Source organism: Misgurnus anguillicaudatus, chromosome 22, assembly GCF_027580225.2.
Source record: "Misgurnus anguillicaudatus chromosome 22, ASM2758022v2, whole genome shotgun sequence".
Taxonomy (NCBI): domain Eukaryota; kingdom Metazoa; phylum Chordata; class Actinopteri; order Cypriniformes; family Cobitidae; genus Misgurnus; species Misgurnus anguillicaudatus.
In genome coordinates this window covers 49687751-49708822 of record NC_073358.2, presented here as the reverse complement: position 1 = coordinate 49708822, position 21072 = coordinate 49687751, and the positions used below count along the sequence as shown (strand labels likewise).

The 21072-nt window shown below is 37.5% G+C and overlaps 1 protein-coding gene across 3 annotated transcripts in view; it reads right to left on the bottom strand.

Annotated features, from left to right (window-relative positions):
* Window positions 1-1298: 1298 nt before the first annotated feature.
* The window catches only part of nipbla (NIPBL cohesin loading factor a), a 52853-nt gene continuing 33079 nt past the window's right edge, over window positions 1299-21072 (bottom strand). For all 3 annotated transcript variants that reach the window (XM_073860452.1, XM_073860455.1, XM_073860454.1), the window contains exons 33-45: window positions 18419-18543; window positions 18166-18312; window positions 17837-18085; window positions 14552-14642; window positions 14192-14365; window positions 12584-12774; window positions 10415-10522; window positions 8101-8301; window positions 7862-8008; window positions 7210-7583; window positions 4044-4218; window positions 2907-3089; window positions 1299-2372 (exon numbers count right to left, since the gene is read on the bottom strand). In XM_073860452.1, coding sequence (XP_073716553.1) covers window positions 2004-2372; window positions 2907-3089; window positions 4044-4218; window positions 7210-7583; window positions 7862-8008; window positions 8101-8301; window positions 10415-10522; window positions 12584-12774; window positions 14192-14365; window positions 14552-14642; window positions 17837-18085; window positions 18166-18312; window positions 18419-18543 — 2534 coding nt within the window. In that variant the 3' untranslated portion in view covers window positions 1299-2003. The remainder of the gene's footprint in view (window positions 2373-2906; window positions 3090-4043; window positions 4219-7209; window positions 7584-7861; window positions 8009-8100; window positions 8302-10414; window positions 10523-12583; window positions 12775-14191; window positions 14366-14551; window positions 14643-17836; window positions 18086-18165; window positions 18313-18418; window positions 18544-21072) is intronic.

Sequence of the window (21072 nt, the reverse complement as noted above, 5' to 3'; positions counted from 1 at the left end):
ATGTACTATTTTTCACATGACTTCAAATGACATCATACAATTTTGTTGTTTTTCCACATTTAAGGTGAAAATTTTCATTATCGCAACGTGTCCATGACTGGATTTGGGTTCTTTGACATGGAAATATTTATAATTAAAAAAAAAAATAAATAAATAAAAAGCTTCAGTGCATGTTATAGTATAAACATTTACAGTAAAGAAACATGTGGCATTTAATGATCATTGGTAAATGTAGAGACAATAATAAGGAATATAAATATGTCCAAGACCAATTTTCTCATCCTCCGCAACAATTTTCAATCATTGTTAAAGCCTTAAAAAAGAAACGTACATTTTCAAAAACAATGGAAGGGACATAATTGGCTGTGACACTCAAGATGGCTACCAGGTAAGCAGTTCTTATTTTTTTTTCCAGATAAAAGTTAACATTTTGTTTGTCATAGTACCTAGACAACTTTTTAGTTCTCATTACCGAAACATGAGTTTGTAAATGCATATATTTAATGTAATATCATGTTGCGGTAATGATAATTTTTATAATGATAATCTAAAAAATTAAAATAATTCTATAGGAAAAAAATTTAAATTCTCTAAAAATAATGATTATAGTAAGTTCAGACCTTAATCTTATATGTGCAAAAAAAGGCTTCAATGTCTTTTTAAATTTTTTGATGCTGGACACCTTCTAAATCTGGATTTTGTGAGAATCACCCAAGTAGACTTACTTAATTTCCATATGTGTGAAATTTAGTAAAAAATGTGCAATAACTTGTAAATGAAGTAAATTCTACTTATTGCTTTTTTTCAGTATACATGCAAGTTGCTGTCTCATAACCACAATCAACAGGTTTAATTCAGCAAGTCATTTTGGAAATAAAAAATGTGTACAAATCTGGTTATTTATGCATTCATAAGGAATTGGAATCTAAAAACATGAAATTTACAACAACATACTAAATATACTGTATACTCAAAAAAATGAGTTGTTTGGTAGTTGATCTAAAACCAATTACATCATGTGCTTGTGTCTTTTACTCCACATGATGCAAGTGATCTATCATACGCAATTATGGCCCATGACAGAAGTTTAGTATATATAAATATGTGTGTTGGTCTGTAACACAGAAATGCAAAGGGATGCAACCCACTAAAAACTGGATAATATTTTGTGCATCTGCAAAAAGGATGAATTGTCGTAACCACACGGCACAGCAGTTACCAGGTGTGCTTTACCACATTTCGTTCATATGTGCAATACAAAAAAATCAAGTGAAAACTGACAGGAAGAGTCTTGCAAGTAAGAGAAGTAGAAAATTTATTGCAGTATTTGTTCCATCAGAGGCATGTGGGTCCCTTTACGCTGAGCAGGGCGACCAATTAAATCGCGAATGTCCTTCGACACAGCCCTCCTCAGACACTGCATGCTATACACAATAAATTACAGCCACACGGTGCTATCGTACAAAAATGGACAAACAGCTCAACAGAAAGAGTCATCAGCCAGTAAAGGAGGAGCTAAGCTATAGATAGCCGTTTGACGCAGAGAAATCAAAAACGAAAGTAAAGGAAAAAGGTAAAAACATCAACAAACTAATTCTTTCAACATTCAGTATATATTTAAATTTCTTTTATAGATATAAACAATATTTTTTATGTTAAACTATGATACACTGGGAGTAGAAATCAAACAACCAGAAATCTGCTGCACAACAGCGAAGGAGCACCCATACAATGTTTCTCCAAACATTTTATTCCTGCGATACGACGATGCACCCTGGCGCGGCGTCTCTCTCAAAATGTGGCCGGCGGACCCAGAGTGCATCGGAGAGAAAAGTCTGTAGTGTAGAATAGCCGCTTGTGTGTACGTGTTTATGTGTGGGTTTGGCTGACGTAAGATGACCCGGGAGATGTTTGGCTGGTAGGCATGACGTTGTATGTGTTTGCGCGCGAGAAGGTTTGAGATGAGAGGTCTAGAAAGCACGTGTACGCGTGTTTATGCATCATTAGCTGGAGTTCCTGTCCTTGGCGGCGTACAGCGCGCGTAGAGTCTGTGCCATCTTGTGGGTGAGCTTGTTGCCGCTAGTGAGTGTGACTTTTTTGTAAATGATATCGGTCTCTCTGATGGTGTCCACCCAAGGCACCAGCTTACGTCCGTCGCGGCGTTTGGCCTCGGACCATGGGCTCGAATAAGAGCCGGCCATCCAGTGGATGCTGTAACCGTCACTGTTCCTCTGGATGACTCGCGCGATTTGCGGCCGGTCTCTGTATTTGGGGCAGTGGATGGCTATTATGTCGAGAGCGCTCACAGACTCGCTCATGTTGGCCAACAGCAGATCCGCAGAGTCTCCCCCACGCTTTCCTCGCTTAGATGCCTGCAAAATTGACAAAAAGCAAGACTTACTTTTCAGGGTTCCCACACCTTAGTTAACTTCAAATTCAAGGACCTTTCAAGGACTTTACAGGTCCAATACCCTCAAATTCAAGGACTAAATGTGGGGACACATTTCGAGTGAGAGCAAGGTTACATCGTGTTACATTTTAAGATATATTGTTACAGTTTCCTTTCGAGGGAACTCGTGCTGCGCCACTGCGGTGACACTTTGGGGACGCCTCCAGGGGTAAGTGCGTCTGAATATGTATATAAAATTCAACCAATGGTGAGGCTTAATGACAAAGACAGGGTGACGCGGGAGCCAGGAAGTATATCGCTATCTGAAATATTGCAAAGACGGCATTACAGGGATGCAGGAATTATGGCAAGGGAGACGCAGCGTCTCGTTCCCTTCTCAGGGAACAACAGTTACATACGTAACCCGAGATGTTTTCATGTGTCAAACACAACTATGCAAAAAACATTTTGGTATGAATCAACATTTGCATACAGAAGATATAAGCATTTATCTCACCCCTGGCGTTCTCTCCTCCCCTTCGCTATCTTCATCCTCGGAGTCAAGCGTGTGGTGGTTTCGGGGGCTCGTGGCCGCACCTCCCAGCAGTGCTGTGATGGCTTTATTCCTCACGTTTGCACTCGTTTGTTCTCCCTCCTCATCCTCTTCATCGGGATCAAGGTGCTCCATCAGCAACTTGAACTGAAAAATCAAACAGACGGAGCACAACATGAGTGATGACAGACAGAAACAGATGTGTAAGAGCTTTGACGGACAGAAAGTTTTTATCCACAATAAATTCTGAAAACATCATCAAGGAAAATGTGTATGCTTGCTATGCTATGTAGGGCTGTCACAATGATTAAATAATCCTCTCATCGCGATTGTTTGACCTCATCGCAATGATTTCAGATCACCGCAATTATTGCACATCTCTCTAAAAAACACAAGGGGGAGCTGCAGCGCCTGTATAAACGAGACCGTATCAGATTACTTTTAAATGTGTGTTATGTATATTAATATTTACTGCCAGGTGAACCTTGCAAAAGATTTCATTTAAATAAATTTAAATTTTTCATAAGCAAAGAAAAAATATTACAATAATGAAATGTCAAACCAATAAAACAGGCAATTAATCATCAAAATTGACACAAATTTCATAACCGTGACAGCCCTAATGCTATGTAGTTTCAAGAGGTGCTCTGCCACAAAAAACAAACAAACATTTAAGTAGGGCTGCATAACGATTAATCGTGACTAATCGTTTGCATAATAAAAGTTTTTGTTTACATCATAAATGTGTGTGTGTACTGTGTATAATAATATTATTATATTATATATAAAAATACACACACATGCATGTATAATTTTAAGAAAAATATTTATAGATTAAATATTTAGATTTAATATAAATTATATATATATATATATCTAAAAATGTATATACACATGTAAATATTTCTTAAATATTTACATGCATGTGTATTAATTTATACATAATTATTATACACAGTACACACACATATATTATGTAAACAAAAACTTTTATTCTGCAAACGATTAGTCGTGATTAATCGTTATGCAGCCCTACATTAAAGCAGTAAAAAGTGATTTTGTTGTTTTGACTGAACTAGAAAGCTGAGAGTGTATTCTTACATCAAGGTACTGTTTGACGATCTTCCTCTTCAGCTCGTAGGTCAGATCACCGTGAACATCGTAGTGGTTGAGAAAGTCGATGGTCTGCCGTGGACTGAACTGTACGGATGACTTTCTGTTCACGGCTTTATCGTACACCTTGGCTGACTCTGTAGGCGAGTACTTCTGAATTTTGCTGTGTTAAAAGAACGTAAGGATTATTAGGATCATATTCCACAAAAGCATTATCAGATGTTTCTGTGTGCATCAAGCACAATGACATTATTCTATTTTTATTGCATTAGTATTAGTATTCATAAAAATAAAAATAGGTATGCATGTTTATTTTGGTTCATGGATATTTATTATGGGTGTAGCGATAAATTGTGAGATTTGCTTGCTATGCTTCTCAATGAATTATGGTGAAAAGCCAGAGGGCGCTCTCGCACAGAAACAAAACGCATGATCTAAAAGCCCATTCATGTTTGAATATCGCAACAGCAATCACGTCACGTCAGATAGAACGCATGTTCATTCAGATGCAGTAACACTATGTGAAGGGGGTCGCAAACAGCATGTCCGCGTTGTGCCACATTAAAAAGAAGGTGGCATCTACAAATAGCTGTCTGCGGTGTGACTCCACACAAACTTTCCCCTATTGTAATACCACTTTTTGACGTGCATTTTGCATCACTTTCTGAAGCTCGGGGTTTCCCCTTTCGCATAATTATTTGACGTGCAAAATACTTTCAGTTTGGCTTATGCGTCAAATAAGATGCATTTGATTTCAGAAATCATTTTAAATATAGCTGTCGAAAAAATGAATAGACCACTTCAGTTTTGCCTTTTATAATCATGTCTACATGTAGCCTATTGTTATGATTTCAGTCCAGTGTCTGTTGACTTCAGACACCGAACCTAAAGTCACCCAAACACAACAGCAATGTACACGACGGAGAGCATGAAAGGACAAGTGAATAAAAAAAACCAACAGGCTTATTTCATCAAATATTTACTTTTAAATTGTTCCTAAAATAAATGTTAAAACATTGTGTTGTTAAAAATTTATATAAACTTTGAACATTTAAATTTCTTTGCAGTAAGCCTATTCAAAATCTAAATCTTTTTTTGTATTTTGACATTTTTCCCCATTTCATTTTTTTTGCAAAAAATGCAAATAAAACCATTATTTTTTATTAGGAATTTGGCAGAAATGTTTTTTTGGAAGTTGATAGGATAAAACAAAATTTCTTTTTTTTACTTAAACATAGCTATAAATAGTACAATTAGATAAACTGAAAACAGTCTTAAAAGGGTCTCAATGTTTTCCGCGTCTGTATATTTTACCTTCAAAGATGTAACTTCTCAAAGGTACTACCCTTAAGAACTAATACAAATAAAGTCTAAAGCCTAAGCCTAAAAGTAAATGTCTTTTTTTGGCTCAAAATGACACCCATGTGGTTTGGTTTTTCCATTGGAAGCAATGACGTTCCTCATTCATCTACAGGGGTACCACCAGGTGTACCTTTAGTGACTTTAGTAATGGGAAAAGCATGTCACAATGCATTGTTGTTGTTTTTTTATTCTGCGTTGATACTATATCATGTTTAGAAAGGTGGTCCGTTTTAAACAGTCATTGGTGGGCCGTAAATTGCAAAAGGTTGAGAACCCTTGTATTAGTGTCTCGATTTATCGTCACACCCCTAATATTAATGTATGCGTGTATGTTGGGGTTGCAAAGGGTTTCCAGAAACTTTCCATGGGAACTTAATCTGGGAAATTTTTGGAGATATTCCAAATTGGAAATTTATGTGAATTATTTGGAAATAAAGAGAAATGTATTTAAACTATATCATATACAAACATAACTAAGATTTGGTAATAAGTAGCCATGCATGCAAGGTAGTACATTTTGAAGAATCCTGATCATCAAGCCTGATCAAAAATCCTTATATGAATGATTCCTGAAAAATTTTAATCAAATAAATGCAGGCTTAATGAGCACAATAGACTTTTTAAAAAAACATTAAAAATAGTAATGTGTCCAAACTTTGGGGTCTTTTTAAGGGGACATTTCACAAGAATTTAAATGTCAAAAAACGTTTGGTGTCCTCAGATAACACATGTGAAGTTTTAGCTCAAAATACCATATAGATTATTTATTATAGCATGTTAAAATTGCCACGTTGTAGGTGTGAGCAAAAATGTGCCGTTTTTGGATGTGTCCTGGGTATTATCCCCTTCTGACATCACAAGGGGAGCCAAATTCCAATTACCTATTTTTTCAAATGCTTGCAGAGAATGGTTTACCAAAACTAAGTTACTGGGTTGATCTTTATCACATTTTCTAGGTTGAAAGAAGCACTGGGGACCCAATTATAGCACTTACACATGGAAAAAGTCAGATTTTCATGATATGTCCCCTTTAAATGATCTTGACAAAATGCTTTTTCACTTAGTGCATTTGTCTTTACAATGGTATAAATGTTGTTGCACACTAGCTTACACAACACAAGGAAGTGTAAAATAAATGTATGTAATTTACATAAATACATGCAAAGATGGACATTTTGACATTATTTTGTGTGCAGAATTTAAGAAATGATCTGTGCATGTTATGGAGAAATGCAAGTACATGCAGGGGGTATGGCCTCAATGGCCCTTCAGTAAGCAGTGTGCATGTGACTGAGGAATGTGAAGGGTAGAAATTCAACTGAATTTGCCTTAAATCTTGTGTTAAACAAAATTATGCTGAAAGATTTTTTTAACTACATTTAGGTTCCCTATTATAGGCAATTTTTCCCAAAAGTTCCTAGTTTATTCCTATTAATTCCCATGGAAAGTTTCCAGTAAGGATGCATAACGATTAATCGCAGTTAATCTATAGCAGAATAAAAGTTTTTATTTACATTTGTATATTTATGTATAAATACTTAATATATTTTTTCCTTAACATTATACATGCATATGTGCATATTTATACATAATTATTATACACAGTTCACACACACATATCTGATGTAAACAAACACTTTTCTGCTGCAATAGATTAATCGTGATTAATCGTTATGCATCCCTAGTTTCCAGCCTTGAAAATTCTAAATGTACTAATGAATCAATAAAGCCACGTTATCATCTTCATACAAAGCAACTTCAGTCAAGCTTCTGGTTTTTGGTTGTGCGATACCTGTCTGAGAAACCGTAGAGATTCTTGAGATGTTGTTTCAGCACCAGCAGTAACAAAATGCCCTGTGATGCTCTGGCGAAGTCCAGGAGAGGTGATGTGTCGTCAGGGAGACGCTCCATGACGGCATCGGCATCTTCCAGATCAGATTCCGATTCGGACTCCGGCTCCTTGGCGTTCTCCGTCGGCTTGGGTTTTCTCACTCGCTGCCCATCTTCATCCTCCTCAAAATCATCATCATCCTCAGCCATTTCATCTCCGCTGTGCCTGTCTACCTCTTCCTCCTGCTCTGTTCTCTGCTCCTCCGAACCGTTTTGTTGCTGCCGTCTCCGTCGAGTCCTTTTCCTGCTTTTTCGGCCTGGAATTCTGATGAGAGACTGAGACGATAGCAGAAACGTCACTTCAGAAGTCATCATTATGATGACATCGCAACCACAATGTAAGCACACTATGGAGTATTTGCTTTTGCAGTTTTTATTAAAAATAAACAAACCTATTTAACAATTTGCCATTCAAAGCTGATACAAATATATCAGATAAACTACAAGTACACAGCAAACCATCAGATTCATCCATGGAGAGTAAAACCACAGCACAAGTGATGTTAAAATAAAAATATTAATTTAGGATTCATGGTGTGTGTACAGGCGTTTACCTCTTTAAATGACTGCAGCAGGTTGCTGCCCGACACCGACAGCGTGATGTCTATGTGATGCATAATGAAGAGAGGCTCCTCCTGAGACTGATAGGGGAAGTAGGCCAAATTATCAGCCATGAACAACAGCATGTTTACCTCCATCTTCTGCTCAGAGAAAGAGACAAAAAAGAAATGTCTTAAAATTGCAGCAAAGAGCTACAGATGGGGAACGATAAAGACCGGAGGGCAGTGCTAACCGAGCTGTCGTCGAACAGATTAAGGAGCGAGATGAGGAACGCTCGTCTGTGTTGCCGGTTCGTTCGAACCATGCTGTACAGGTGAGAACACAGAGCTGAATTGGACTCGTCCTGGCGGAAACCACGGATGACCGACACTCCTGAACCCAAGACCGCCTGCTGTACTTGGTAGGACATCTTCATCCCAGCCACAGCCTTCATCTGTTGACAACAATGAAATTCTGTTTAATAATTCCTTTTACACCATTGCCATCGAACATTGAATTAAATATAAAAAAAAAGTATGAACATGTACACATTTTTAAAGGCTTAAGTAGAAAAATAAGCAAAAACGAACACAAGTATGTGTGAATCTTTGAATCAAAACATGCAATAATAAATTGTATAATCCCGGTCTGCTACATCAACAATCACCCATGTTAAAGGATTAGTCCATTATTAAAAAAAATCCAAATAATTTACTTATCACCATGTCACCCAAAATGTTGATGTCTTTCTTTGTTCAGTCGAGAAGAAATTATGTTTTCCGAGGAAAACATTCCAGGATTTTTCTCATTATAATGGACTTTAATGGACCCCAACACTTAACAGTTCCAATGCAGTTCAAAACTGCAGCTTCATAGGACTCCAAATTATCCCAAACGAGGCATAAGGGTCCTATCCATCGAAACGATTGTCATTTTTGGCAAGAAGAATAAAAAATGTGCACTTTTAAACCACCACTTCTCATCTATCTACGGTCCGGTGATGCCCCAGCACGATCTCACGTAATTGCGTTAATGCCGTGGAAAGGTCACGTGTTACATATATGAAACGCACATTTGCGGACCATTTTAAACAATAAACTGACACAAAGACATTAATTAGTATCATTCCACGTACAACAACATCGGAATGGTCCTCTTTCTCCTCACTTGTAAACACTGGGGCGTAGTTTCGATACGTCCTCCGTGACCTCTTGACGTGATGATGTATTAAGTGAGGTCGCGCTGGCGCATCACAGGACCGGAGATAGACGAGAAGTTATGGTTTAAAAGTGCATATTTTTTATTTCTCTTATCAAAAATGACAATCGTTTCGCTAGATAAGACCCTTATGCCTCCTTTGGGATCGTTCAGAGTCCTTTGAAACTGCAATTTTAAACAGTTGGTGTCCAGTAAAATTAGAAAAATCCTGGAATGTTTTCCTCAAGAAACATAATTTCATCTCGACTGAACAAAGAAAGACATCAACATTTTGGATGACATGGTGGCGAGTAAATTATCTGGATTTTCTTGTAAGAAAATGGACTAATCCTTTAAGACACAAAACATCAAAACAGACTGGTATTGTCTTAATTTGTTTTGGAATACTTCGCTTTTTTTTTTACAAATGACAAATCTGTAAGCTTCATTATTTTTTTTTAAATTCATGTGCCCATATAATCTAAAAAAAAAAAACGCAAATCTCCTCCCCTCCTTGAAACGATGTCTCTTTACTTCTGGTCATATGGTATGGCAGGTGGGCGGGGTTCAGGAAAAGATTCAGTTCTCAATGGACGAATTCAAGTCCGGTCCTACCTTTTTCATTTCAGAAGCCTTTTGTTAATCTGATATACATCACCACGGGGAAAATAAGACAATTGCTACTTCAGTTTCATGGCGACTTTTAATTTAAATAAGCTACAGCTCCTCACTCCCTTACCCAAAGAGACAGTGAGTGCTTTTTTTAAAATAGATCTGATTCCTATGAATACAGTCTGAGAAAGTGGTATTTCATTACTAAGATACGGCGGACAGAGTACAACTCGCTGAGGGCAGAAACTATAGTAATGCAGGATGGGTGGGGCTTTATCAGTGTGATGTCACATTAGCAAGAGAATCAAAACGGTATGTCTAATGAGACTGCTTTGGTTTAATGGGGATAAAAAAAAGAAGGAGAGGGTTTTTTTCATTGTGGAGTGGTTGTGTTTACATAACTTGTAAAAGTGGATTTTGCATAATAGGTTCCCTTTAATGGGTGAGGATCTGACTCGGAGCTAAAATGGAAAGCATGTCTGAATGCTGAATGAAAAAAAAACTGGTGGGAAAAATAAAATAAACCCTTCTTGCTTTATAAGCAGAGATAAATTTCCACAAAACGTTATTTGACACTGATCATCGCTCATTCTAACAGTTCAACCTTAACGTTTCAGGGTATAATGCATTACATTCTTACAAATCTGTCTCTAATATCCAGCCAATAGGATCCCACAACCAGAATGATCCTATTTATGGATAACATTGTAGTTTTGGATATATGACACATATAGCAAGGATTGTAGACTAATGCTTACATGGATAAATCCAGTGTACTTCTTATCAATCTCCACCAGCTGTTGGTCGGCTTTGTTCCTCATGGCGGGCTCAGGGTCCGTCCCCATTGAAATCAGATATGGCACACACTGGGATCACAAGGAGAAAAGCAAAATCATAAGGCCTAAAAAAAAAATTTGTTTGGTTCCGGTTTCCGACCGACCCTGCCAATTTATGTGCGACCCAAATTTATTTTATGAGCTTGGGGAAGAAATAATACACATTAAATAAATACACAAAAAAAAAAAAAAATTTAGGCGAACTATAATTTACCTTTTAGTACAGCACCGTTTTTGTAAAGCACGCGTCCTCCAGCAACAAACAAAGCAGCTACACAGTCGTTAACACAATAGTTCACAGATCGTTGTCGCCACTTACCAAAGCACTGGTAAAGTGGTAATTTTTGGTGTGCATTCGAGATGCTGTTTCGTGCACAGCAACGTGATCTTTTGCCCCGCCGAAAGTTGTAAATTACAGACAAAAAAAGACGAGCTGAACAACGATATGCAAGTGGGCTTTTCTCTTCCAGAGAGCACAAACCAAGGCTCATTTTTGCTGGCAGTAAGTGAATTATAATATTTGAATTTATGGTATTATGACCAGGGCTTGACATTAACACCCGCCAAACGCGGGTAAGATTTCGGCCATAAGGCAGGTCTGTTTTCTTAAAAGTTATGCGAAATGATAAACAATACGCAATGCGACACTGGGAAACTACAACTCCCATGAGCATTCTGCACCCAGAGCAACGCACAGAGATCTGTTGAGAGACGCGCACGCGATCAGCAGGGCGTAGCGGACCAAAGCGTCACCTTCCAGAGAGCGCGCGAGAGCTGATGGATTTGCGAATGCACAAGAGGACGCAGTCTGAGCGCATACACACTTCGGGAAAGACAAAACAATTGCATTGAAGTGATTGATTAGATATAAATTGCGTGCAAACTCTCAGGGCAAGAGCGAAGAGAAATTCAGCGCATACCTGAATGCACACGAAATTAAAGGAAACCCGCCATCGAGAGGTTCGCGCATCGTTTTAATGTAACAATAATGCCCTCCCGACATTTGTCTTAAATCACTTTTATCAGAAACCATTTAGCTTATAAAATACATCTGCATGACAGTAAAATTAATGTACATATCTTGACAGTATTTACTGCTGTTGTTAATAAATATTTAAAGTGGTTATCGATGGGTTTTGTGTTTATCTTTTCAGTTTAGAATTAGTGTTTCTTCTACACCCCTGTTCTACTTTTAATATATTCATTCAAAGTTAATCTATTTATGCCTTAATTACTAGCATGTTTTTCATGCATCTTATATGATCTACTGATATACCAGCTATATACCAGCTAAATGTTGTCTTAATTCGGGTAGTCAGACTGCATTTGAAATTCAGTCTGCATCTAATTTAGCAAGTAAATTTGCTCGAATTAAAGTAATTTTAGGATGCCAAAGTCAAATTTAATCATATACAATTAACTTTGGCTAGTACCTTTGAAAAACAACTAGCCACTTTGGCTGGTGAGCAAAAAAGTTAATGTCAAGCCCTGATTATGCTACAAAGAGTTCCACTTTTATACTTTAGCCACAGGCTCACGTAAGATATTTTTCATATCATACAGACAGATTCAACACCGGCCTCCACATATTGCGTTTCGTTATTTTTTTTTTACTTTAAAACACGCAGTGTATTCTTTCAGCTGCATTTACTGCTCTCTCTCTCTCTCTCTCTCTCTCTCTCTCTCTCTCTCTCTCTCTCTCTCTCTCTCACACACACACAATAAAAAAGAGATAATCCGTGGAGATCCGTGGCTCTGCGCTGCGTGAGACAAACACGCAATATGGCCAAAGTCACCACAAATATATCCGCTATTCAATTTAAATATTTAACAATTTCTTACCTATCCCTTGCTGCCACTGTAAAAAAAATAAAAAAATAAAATAAAATAAATTCCCTACCAACCCATGACCTAAACTGACAACCAACCGGAACCAAACTTTTTTTTTTTATGCCTAAGTCCATATTATAGTGTACAAGCCTGTGAGTAATAAAAACTGCACACATTTTCTGTTCCTCGGTGCAGAATGGGTATAAATAACTTTATTATTATTAATAATATAGTTCTAATATAAAATGTGTATGTGTGTACCTGTACGGGGTGTATGAGCCCCTGGCTGAGGGTCAGAGCGATGACGTTGAGGGCGAAGTGCCGGACGCTGGACTGCGTGTGGAAGAAAGACTCCAGTACCTGCTTCAGATAAAGCTGCATGATGGAGCTACTCATTCCAGATGAGATATCACCCATCTCCTTCAGATCCTCCTGCTTTGACAACTTCTGCCCTGGAAACAGATAAACACAAGCAGGGTAAGCCTGGAAAACATCTCACCAAAATACACAAATGTGCATCATCTCAAAGCTCCAATCACAACACCATGCACAACTACATACGAGGAAGTCGTGGCTTCAAAGGACTTGGCGTACAAGTAACATCTAATATCGCTAAATTATATCAGATCTTATAGAATCTTATCAGATTTCTGCATTTGCACTAAACACTTGGCTGGATTAGCTTAAACCACAGAGGAAGTAAAACGTGACAATATGCAATGAACACAGACAACATGATTATACAAAATACAAGACATGAAACTTTGGCATTAATCCACTAAGTGAAGCCAGCGTCCTCCATTGCACTGCTAAAAAGAGTCATGATCACACGTGGTGTCAAACCCGAGTTGACGTCATTTGCCAACGCTGCTTGTTCAATGACGTACGGCACGCCTTGATACAGGAATATCCCGATCTGTCTGCTTACATTGCAAATGCGAACGCATGTACACAATTCATATCCAATTTATTTTCAAATATGAATGAGGCCTGAAACGGAAACGAATCGGAAAAACGAATCGGAAAACATCGGAATCGATGTGCTTTATTCCTGCTTACACATTCATGGGTCATATTTAATGTGTGCCATCGGAATTGAGTCACTTAACACATGCAGTGTAAATGTGGCCTTAGTGTCTGGTGCAAGTGACATCATCGTTGGTAGACCTTGAAACTAATACAATCCTTTAAAGCCCTAACACATAATGTAACTACAGTACTATTTATTTTGGTAACTTTGCAGAGTTTTACACTTATTAATCTCATTATTACTGGCATAATAATACAAGTTTCCAGTTTTCCCCCCAAGGATGGCTCTGATTATTACAAATCAAAACAAAAAGTGAATAGGAAATGACACAAAGAAAAACAAGCATGTTTAAAGGTGACATAGAATGATTGAACGGGGTATTTATCCTTTTTCTGTTATGAGACATGTAGACATTTTTTGTTTGGGTCTGTAATGCCTTAGAAGCTTCCTAAAAACCTCTCTCAGATAGCTCTATTAAGGTGGGGGATTTTAAACAAGTGGTTTTGCACATATTTGGCTTCCCCTACTGGCTTAACTTGCAATCTCATTACCGATTGGCTGACTTTGCTGCCACTGAAAACATTTAGCCAATTATTTTAAAGTGGAGGGGCAGTTAGATGCCTGTGATGTCATAAGCATCAGTTTTTCAGATTGGGCCGTTTTCTGGCTGACATTTCTAAAAGAGGAATTTCTATGAGACTGAGATGTTTAGCATGTTTAGCACTTTTTGTATGTTCATGAATGCAGGTAGAGTACCATTATTCAACAAAGAAAAGGTAAAAATGGTTTTTCATTCTCTGTCCCCTTTAACTTTAAAACAACAAAGTGTGGCCACTTACATTCTCTGTCAGCCTCCTGCATGCGTGAATCTTCCTCCTGCAGGTACATCTGAAGGTTTTTCAGCACCTGGATCTTCAGTGTGATTGTACACTTCTTATCAGACAGCAGCCCGTTATATAAAGTCTTCACCTCTGGAACAAACATCTGACTCGGGTGCATGATGAACAGGAAACCTGCAGCACATCACACATTAAGTCGAGAACGGTTTGGTGCAAAAGTTCAGTCTATGAGTGTTACCATCAAAAGTTTTCCTTCAATTTTCAAACTACACATAATGCATATTTAATTAAGTAACATTCAAACTTTATTTCTCTAAAAAAAAAGTAATACCTAATATTTAATTCAAAATGTTATCTTACCCAAGCCAATGATGGCTTTACACTTGACCTCCTCATCCTCGTGATTTGTGAAGTATAGCAGTAATTCCAGAACCTTCTCTTTTATAACAACCTATTTATAACAGAAGGCAATTACATGCACAGAAGTCAATATATGAAGAGTTTGGTTCCAAAACGCCATAAACGCCATTTTTGAAAAAAATGAGTTACTGCCAAAATCAGTATTATATCAGGCCAGTAGTTAAAAGTAAATTCTTAATTTTACGCAAAATCCAATATCCGCCGTGTTATTCTGTCATCTTTTCTCCCTTTTTTCCCAAAATGCGATAAACGCCACTCCCCCTTTTTTACAGAACGCAATAAATCCATTTCTGATATTACAGCCCACCAGTCACGCAATGTAAACAAACAATGGCGGACGCGCTGAGTACACGGAGTCCTAGTTTTCGTCATCTACTTTGTACTTCGTTATCAACAAACAAAACAAAATAATACTTTAATTGCATTGATATAAACCTGTGATGGTTTTCTGTGATGGGAAAGAAACGTAAGCCATCAGCATCTAATAATTTCCCTAAGAGGCACTCGGGAGACTGGTGCTTATCTCCCGACAGCATCAAGCTTCTCATGCTAACACATTGACCCCAGGGGATCTTATGAAAAACTTTCCATACTTTTACTCAAAGTCAACGAAAATCGAGCAGGACCAAAAACATTTTACAGCTGATCGCTGTGAAAGACGTTAAGCGACGACGTCAAGTAACCGCAATGACAGTGTTCTTAATATGACAAAGTAAGTGTTTTGATTAATGCCATTAATGTTTATATTTTTAATTAGTGTGTACAACTAGTCAACTAAATGAATATAACATGGCAAAGATGAATGCACATTTATATAGGCTATTGATTCAATAGATTTATAGCATTTTGAATAAAAACTTGTCATGGATTTATTGCATTTTGTGGAAAAAATAATCCGTTTTTATAATAAATCTTTGAAAATCAACTTATGGATTTGAATTTTTTATGTTTTAACCTAAAGATGTTATGTGAAAGTTTGTAACAGAAAATAGTTGTTTTCATCTTGTCACTTTCTTGGTATAGAAAACACGTTTTTACCAAAATTTGTCAAAATGGATTTATTGCGTTTTGGAACCAAACTCTTCATATGTATCCAAGAAAAAGATATCATATAATACCAGAATAAAATGAAGAACAAAACCATCATAAATAATTGCACAAAAAAAATCAATAAAGTCTAGTCCTAAAGCAATACATTAGTTTATTTGGCATGTATGTCCACATTTTGACACAGAACATATTCACTGAAATGTAACAATCAGGCATGACACACTAGCTGTGTTTACATTAAAGATTTGCGTTAAACTTCAGCGCTGTTTTCTAAATGTCAACAAAAAAAAACTTGCGAAATGACAATGGGTCTCATTCACGAAGCATGCGTACGCACAAGTTGTTCGTAAAATGTGTGTACAGACGTTTTAACTTACAAATCATGATTCAACAAAAACTTTCGTACTAAAATTGATTTTAAATTTATGCAAAAACGTAAGAACAACTTAGACCACACGTAAACAATAATCATGAAAAAGGAAAAATATATATCACAGATATATATTATAGGCTTCTTTTTCCTCGTTAATGATTATTGCCAACGTGTGGTCCAAGTTGTTCTTACGTTTTTGCATAAATTTAAAATCAATTTTAGTACGAAAGTTTTTGTTGAATCATGATTTGTAAGTTAAAAGTCTGTATTTTTGAAAAACAAATTTGTGCGTACGCATGGCTTAGTGAATGAGACCCACTGTTTACATTAACCTATGTCTTGCACTAAGGTCTAGTTCACACATACATGACGTACTACTTACTTCCGTTAAAGTGCATCTATTTAATTGCTAAAAAACAATGTTATTATGTGTATTTGGTATAATACAATGTGTTTGCATGGATTGTGGTTAAAAAACACATTATTTTCCACATAACATACATTTTTGTAGCTCCAGATTTCCCTGCCTTCCTCAAACGCTCTGATTTTTTTACAAAAAAGTGCTGTGTCCATGATTGGCCAGCTAATCTGTACGTTGTGATTGGCCTGAATACCTCTGACGTCAGCCGGAAATGTGACGCTCCTTACCATGTTTTAAAGATTTGCGCACAATGCAATGCTAACAGGAGTTAACTTACAGGCTGTGAGTCCGAAGCAGGAGGAATTATGATAATGTCGGTCTTGTCTACATCACCAACCCCAGGAAGTAAACTGTTGCCTACAATCCGTGTGTTTGTTGTAGTCCAAGAAAACTAATTTACGTTGGAGACGATAACTAAAGCGTCAATGTTTACTTTGTGGTATGTACCTTTCGCATATCGTTAACATGAACTAATTCACAACAAAGGAAATGTAAAATCGTGACTTGGACAATAGGTGTTCTTTAAAAAAAAATCTCCACTTAAACACGCAAAAACCCGGTATTAAGCACTGTCAAGAGCATGCCAAACCAACAAATATATATCTCTGTATATAACTGTAAAGCCATGTTGGCCAATCCGAAGCCATTGCAGAGTCTCACATCGACACAAACAACAACGTCAAGCAAGAGCCAAAAACTCTGCTTTCACCGGCTACACGAAGCAACTGGACTTTCTAAAAATCTTCACCCTTGCAGGATTTTTTATTTAAGTTCAGTTTAAATCACCTGTTACTGCATTTGTGTGTGGACCTCACTCCAGTGTAAAACATTTTTGCGATATATGGGAGTATATGTGCAATTACGGTCTTTTCACTAGACACATTTTAAATACGCTATTTCAATTTGCGCAATTTTATAGGGTAATAGACACGGCTACTGTTTCCTATGAATGTCATTCCTGTGTTAATACAGTAGTCAACATTTAAAGTGGATTAAAACCTTTCATAAAAGTGGTCTTAAAATTTTGAACACCCGTTCTTGTTTTGAACTTTCTTAATCCACTTCAAATGTTGACTAGTGTATATTATTTGCCAAAACAGAAAGCTTTAACCCCTTCACACCCAGCGTCCACTGAAATGGACATCATGTTTTGTGGTTCAAACCTATAAAAATGCTGATCAACAAATCAAAATAAGGCACAGTGATTAAACACCTAAAAAATCAGGGGTCTTATTTTATTCATTTAATAAAATTTTGTATTTTTTGGTCTTGCATATGCTACAGTCTGGAGGATACAGACTCTATAGAGGTTACCATAAACTTAACACCAAACTTTTTTATAATCATACAAAATATTATATATTAGTAAAGACTGGATTACCTTAGTGGGCCCCTTGAAGTCTTCCATGTCGAAGTCGAAGTGTCTACAGAGAGCTCCCACTGTAAAGAGCGATCGGAGCAGAGCCGCTTTAGTAGCAGTAAGCGCCATACTGTTCGTGCCCTCCTGGTGCTGGACCTTCAGCTTCGTCAGAGCCCCATAATAACGGTTAAAACACGCCCATACAAACTTATAATTACGGGTCACTTTATTCACAATCGCACCCAAACAACTAACACAGTGCTGAACAACCTGTGAAGAAAAGTATTGTTCAATTAATACACTTACGATTTTACTTCTAGCAATAAGGCAAACATGTGTGTATCACTTACGGTCATGCCGTATTTTAAAATAAGCTTCATTAGGTCTTCTTCCATGGTGGTGAGGAAGTTCTCACTGGGGTGATCCATCAGAGGAACTACAAGCTCCAGGATCTTAGCAACATTACAAATGACCATGAAGTCACTTTGAGAACTGCAAAAAAACACATTTGGTCAGTAATACATGGCCACTAGAGGACAGAAGGGCTCTAGATTTTAAAGTGATGGTTTAATAGAGAGACAGGCAGTCTGCACTTACACTGCACTTGGTGGTGAGGTAGGGCTGCATAGTCATGGCGTGCTTCACCATCAGCTGCGCTCTGATCTTACTGAACAGATACAACGTGGTGATGCACGCAACCAACCGCGTTGAGTTCACGCTCTTGTGCTCTGCAAACAGATGACATCAAACAAGAATATATTAACATCTTCGGAAGAAACCGTTTGCTAATATTATATATGAGTGAGTTACTATCGATTTAGCGTCACACTTAAATTTAGGTAAATGTAAACGTCATTTTTTGTTACGTCATTAAAAAAAACTTTACTTTCAATACTTAAAGGTACAGTAAGCAATTTCTGAAAATTTCATAGTCTAATGCTGTGTTTAGGGATGCTCCGATCAATGCCGATCTCCACTAATAATACGTGGCCGATCACTATTCTCAATCGGACAGCCGATCTTATTACAGCTATTTCATGTACTACGGCTTTTGATCAGTAAGTCCTTATCGATCTAAAATCACTCTTAGTTTGAGTCGTTTATAACATGCATTTGAAAAAGCAACACTCGTCAAACATAATTATTAAACATATTCTTTATTATCATGAAAATACCTGAAAAGGTTTGAAGAACAGCAATATAATATATCCTTCAGCCATTTCATGGAGCTGTGTGTCATCACAGCTGCGTGTGTATTGTTCTTCGTCTAAAGCGCATTTTGAGTTTCTTCACGAGAGCGCCCCCTGGCTTTTGGATGTAGCGGCATTTCACCGTAATTCATTGAGAAACATGGCAAGCATTATTGCCCGATCGATCGGAGCATCCCTAGCTGCGTTTACACAAACCGTGTTTGAGGCGTCAAAATCGTGTCTACCGCGCCTAATTTGCCACTTGAACAGTTTGAATGCATTCGCGCGCAAATTCACCACAAATTCGCCAAATGCACAAAAAGCACTATTTGCGTGTACCGCGGCAGACACTCAGTTCGCAGCATCCCCGCAAACTAGACGCGCGAATAAGACAGAAAAGTCTACCGCGCTGCACCTGATTTGCGCTGCGAGACCTCCAGACACGCATCAACGCATCTTCACTTTGACTGCACATTGAAATGACTCGCGCTTGACTCCTTTACCGCGGCTCTTATAAACGCAGCATAAAGCAGTGCCAGTCCCAATCCTGGTCCTCGAGCACCCCCTCCCAGAAAGTTTTTGTGCAAACTCATCAGCTTGTTAGAGAGACGTGTTTACCATTTTGGAAGGCTGCGAAGTTGAATCAGGTGTTTTAAATAAGGAGACATCTAAAATTCCTGGGAGGGGGTGCTCGAGAACCAGGTTTGGGAAGCACTGGTCTAAAGTATAATAATATTTTTTATGCAAAATTTACGTCAACACAGAGTGGGTGGTCGTGCGCAAGAGGTGTGCATGGCAATTTTTGTAACCGCGCGTGGCTCTGTATTCACAAATGACTGACCTCAAGGAAATTCTGTCCGAGCAGGCAAGCGTCGAGACGTATCTTCTTTAATCAATTCGTGCAAAACAATGCATATACTATTTATCTGACACAAAGTATGGAAACTTTGCCGTTTAAAACACAAATTATTTTACATATGATTGAGAATAATTGGCTTATATTTGTATTGAATGAACAACTGGAATAAAATGGAAATCTTGATTTCTGCATTTTTTGTTTAGTAAAAACGTTAATAAAATGATAATGTTTAACAGAGACATATTTAAGAAACTGTTGTTTTATTCATGTTCTCATATTTATATATCAAGCTAAGATGTTATAAGTAGCAGCGAACAACGACTTCTATCCTCTTCTTTGTGTTGGTTTTTGGACTCGATTGCTCGCTTCGCCCCCTGTCGGTTCAAAGAATAGTGCAACAGCGAGCGCGTCAACTCAGGGTTCCCACACCTTAGCTAACTTCAAATTCAAGGACTTTCCAGTTCCAATACCCTCAAATTCAAGGACTAAATGGGGGGACACATTGCATATAGTTTATCGTATCTATACAGTATAGATACATTGTTACAGTTCCCTTTCGAGGGAACTCGCGCCGAGTCACTGCGGTAACACTTTGGGGATGCCTCCAAGTGCGTCTGAATGTTTATATCAAATTCAACCAATGGTGAGGCTTAACGACAAAGACAGGGTGTCAGGGAGCCAGGAAGTATGGCAAGGGAGACGCAGCGTCTCGTTCCCTTCTCAGGGAACAACAGTTACATACGTAACCCGAGATGTTTTCATGTGTCAAACACAACTATGCAAAAAAGCATTTTGGTATGAATCAACATTCGCATACAGAAGATATAAGCATTTAGAGCAAACAATTTAGCATGTGTGCTTAAAAAGTCTAGAATTTTATGATATTATTAGAGCTGCAAATTTCGACTATTTTTTCAACCGATTAGTCTATCGATTATTTTTTCGATTAATCGAATAGTCTAAAGATTTTTTTTTACAAATAATAAATGTAACATCTGCTATTAATGCCAACATTTTATTGAAGCATTTTCTCAATTAAACAAATACACAAACAGTGCCAGTGCCAAGGAAAATATAACAAATCACATAAAAACAAGTCCAACATTAATTCAGCCTAACATAAACAGTGCAAAAGGGGCATTATTCACCTTAAAGAAATAAAATATATTAATATTAAAGAAGTAAAATAAAAATAAATCAAACTGAAT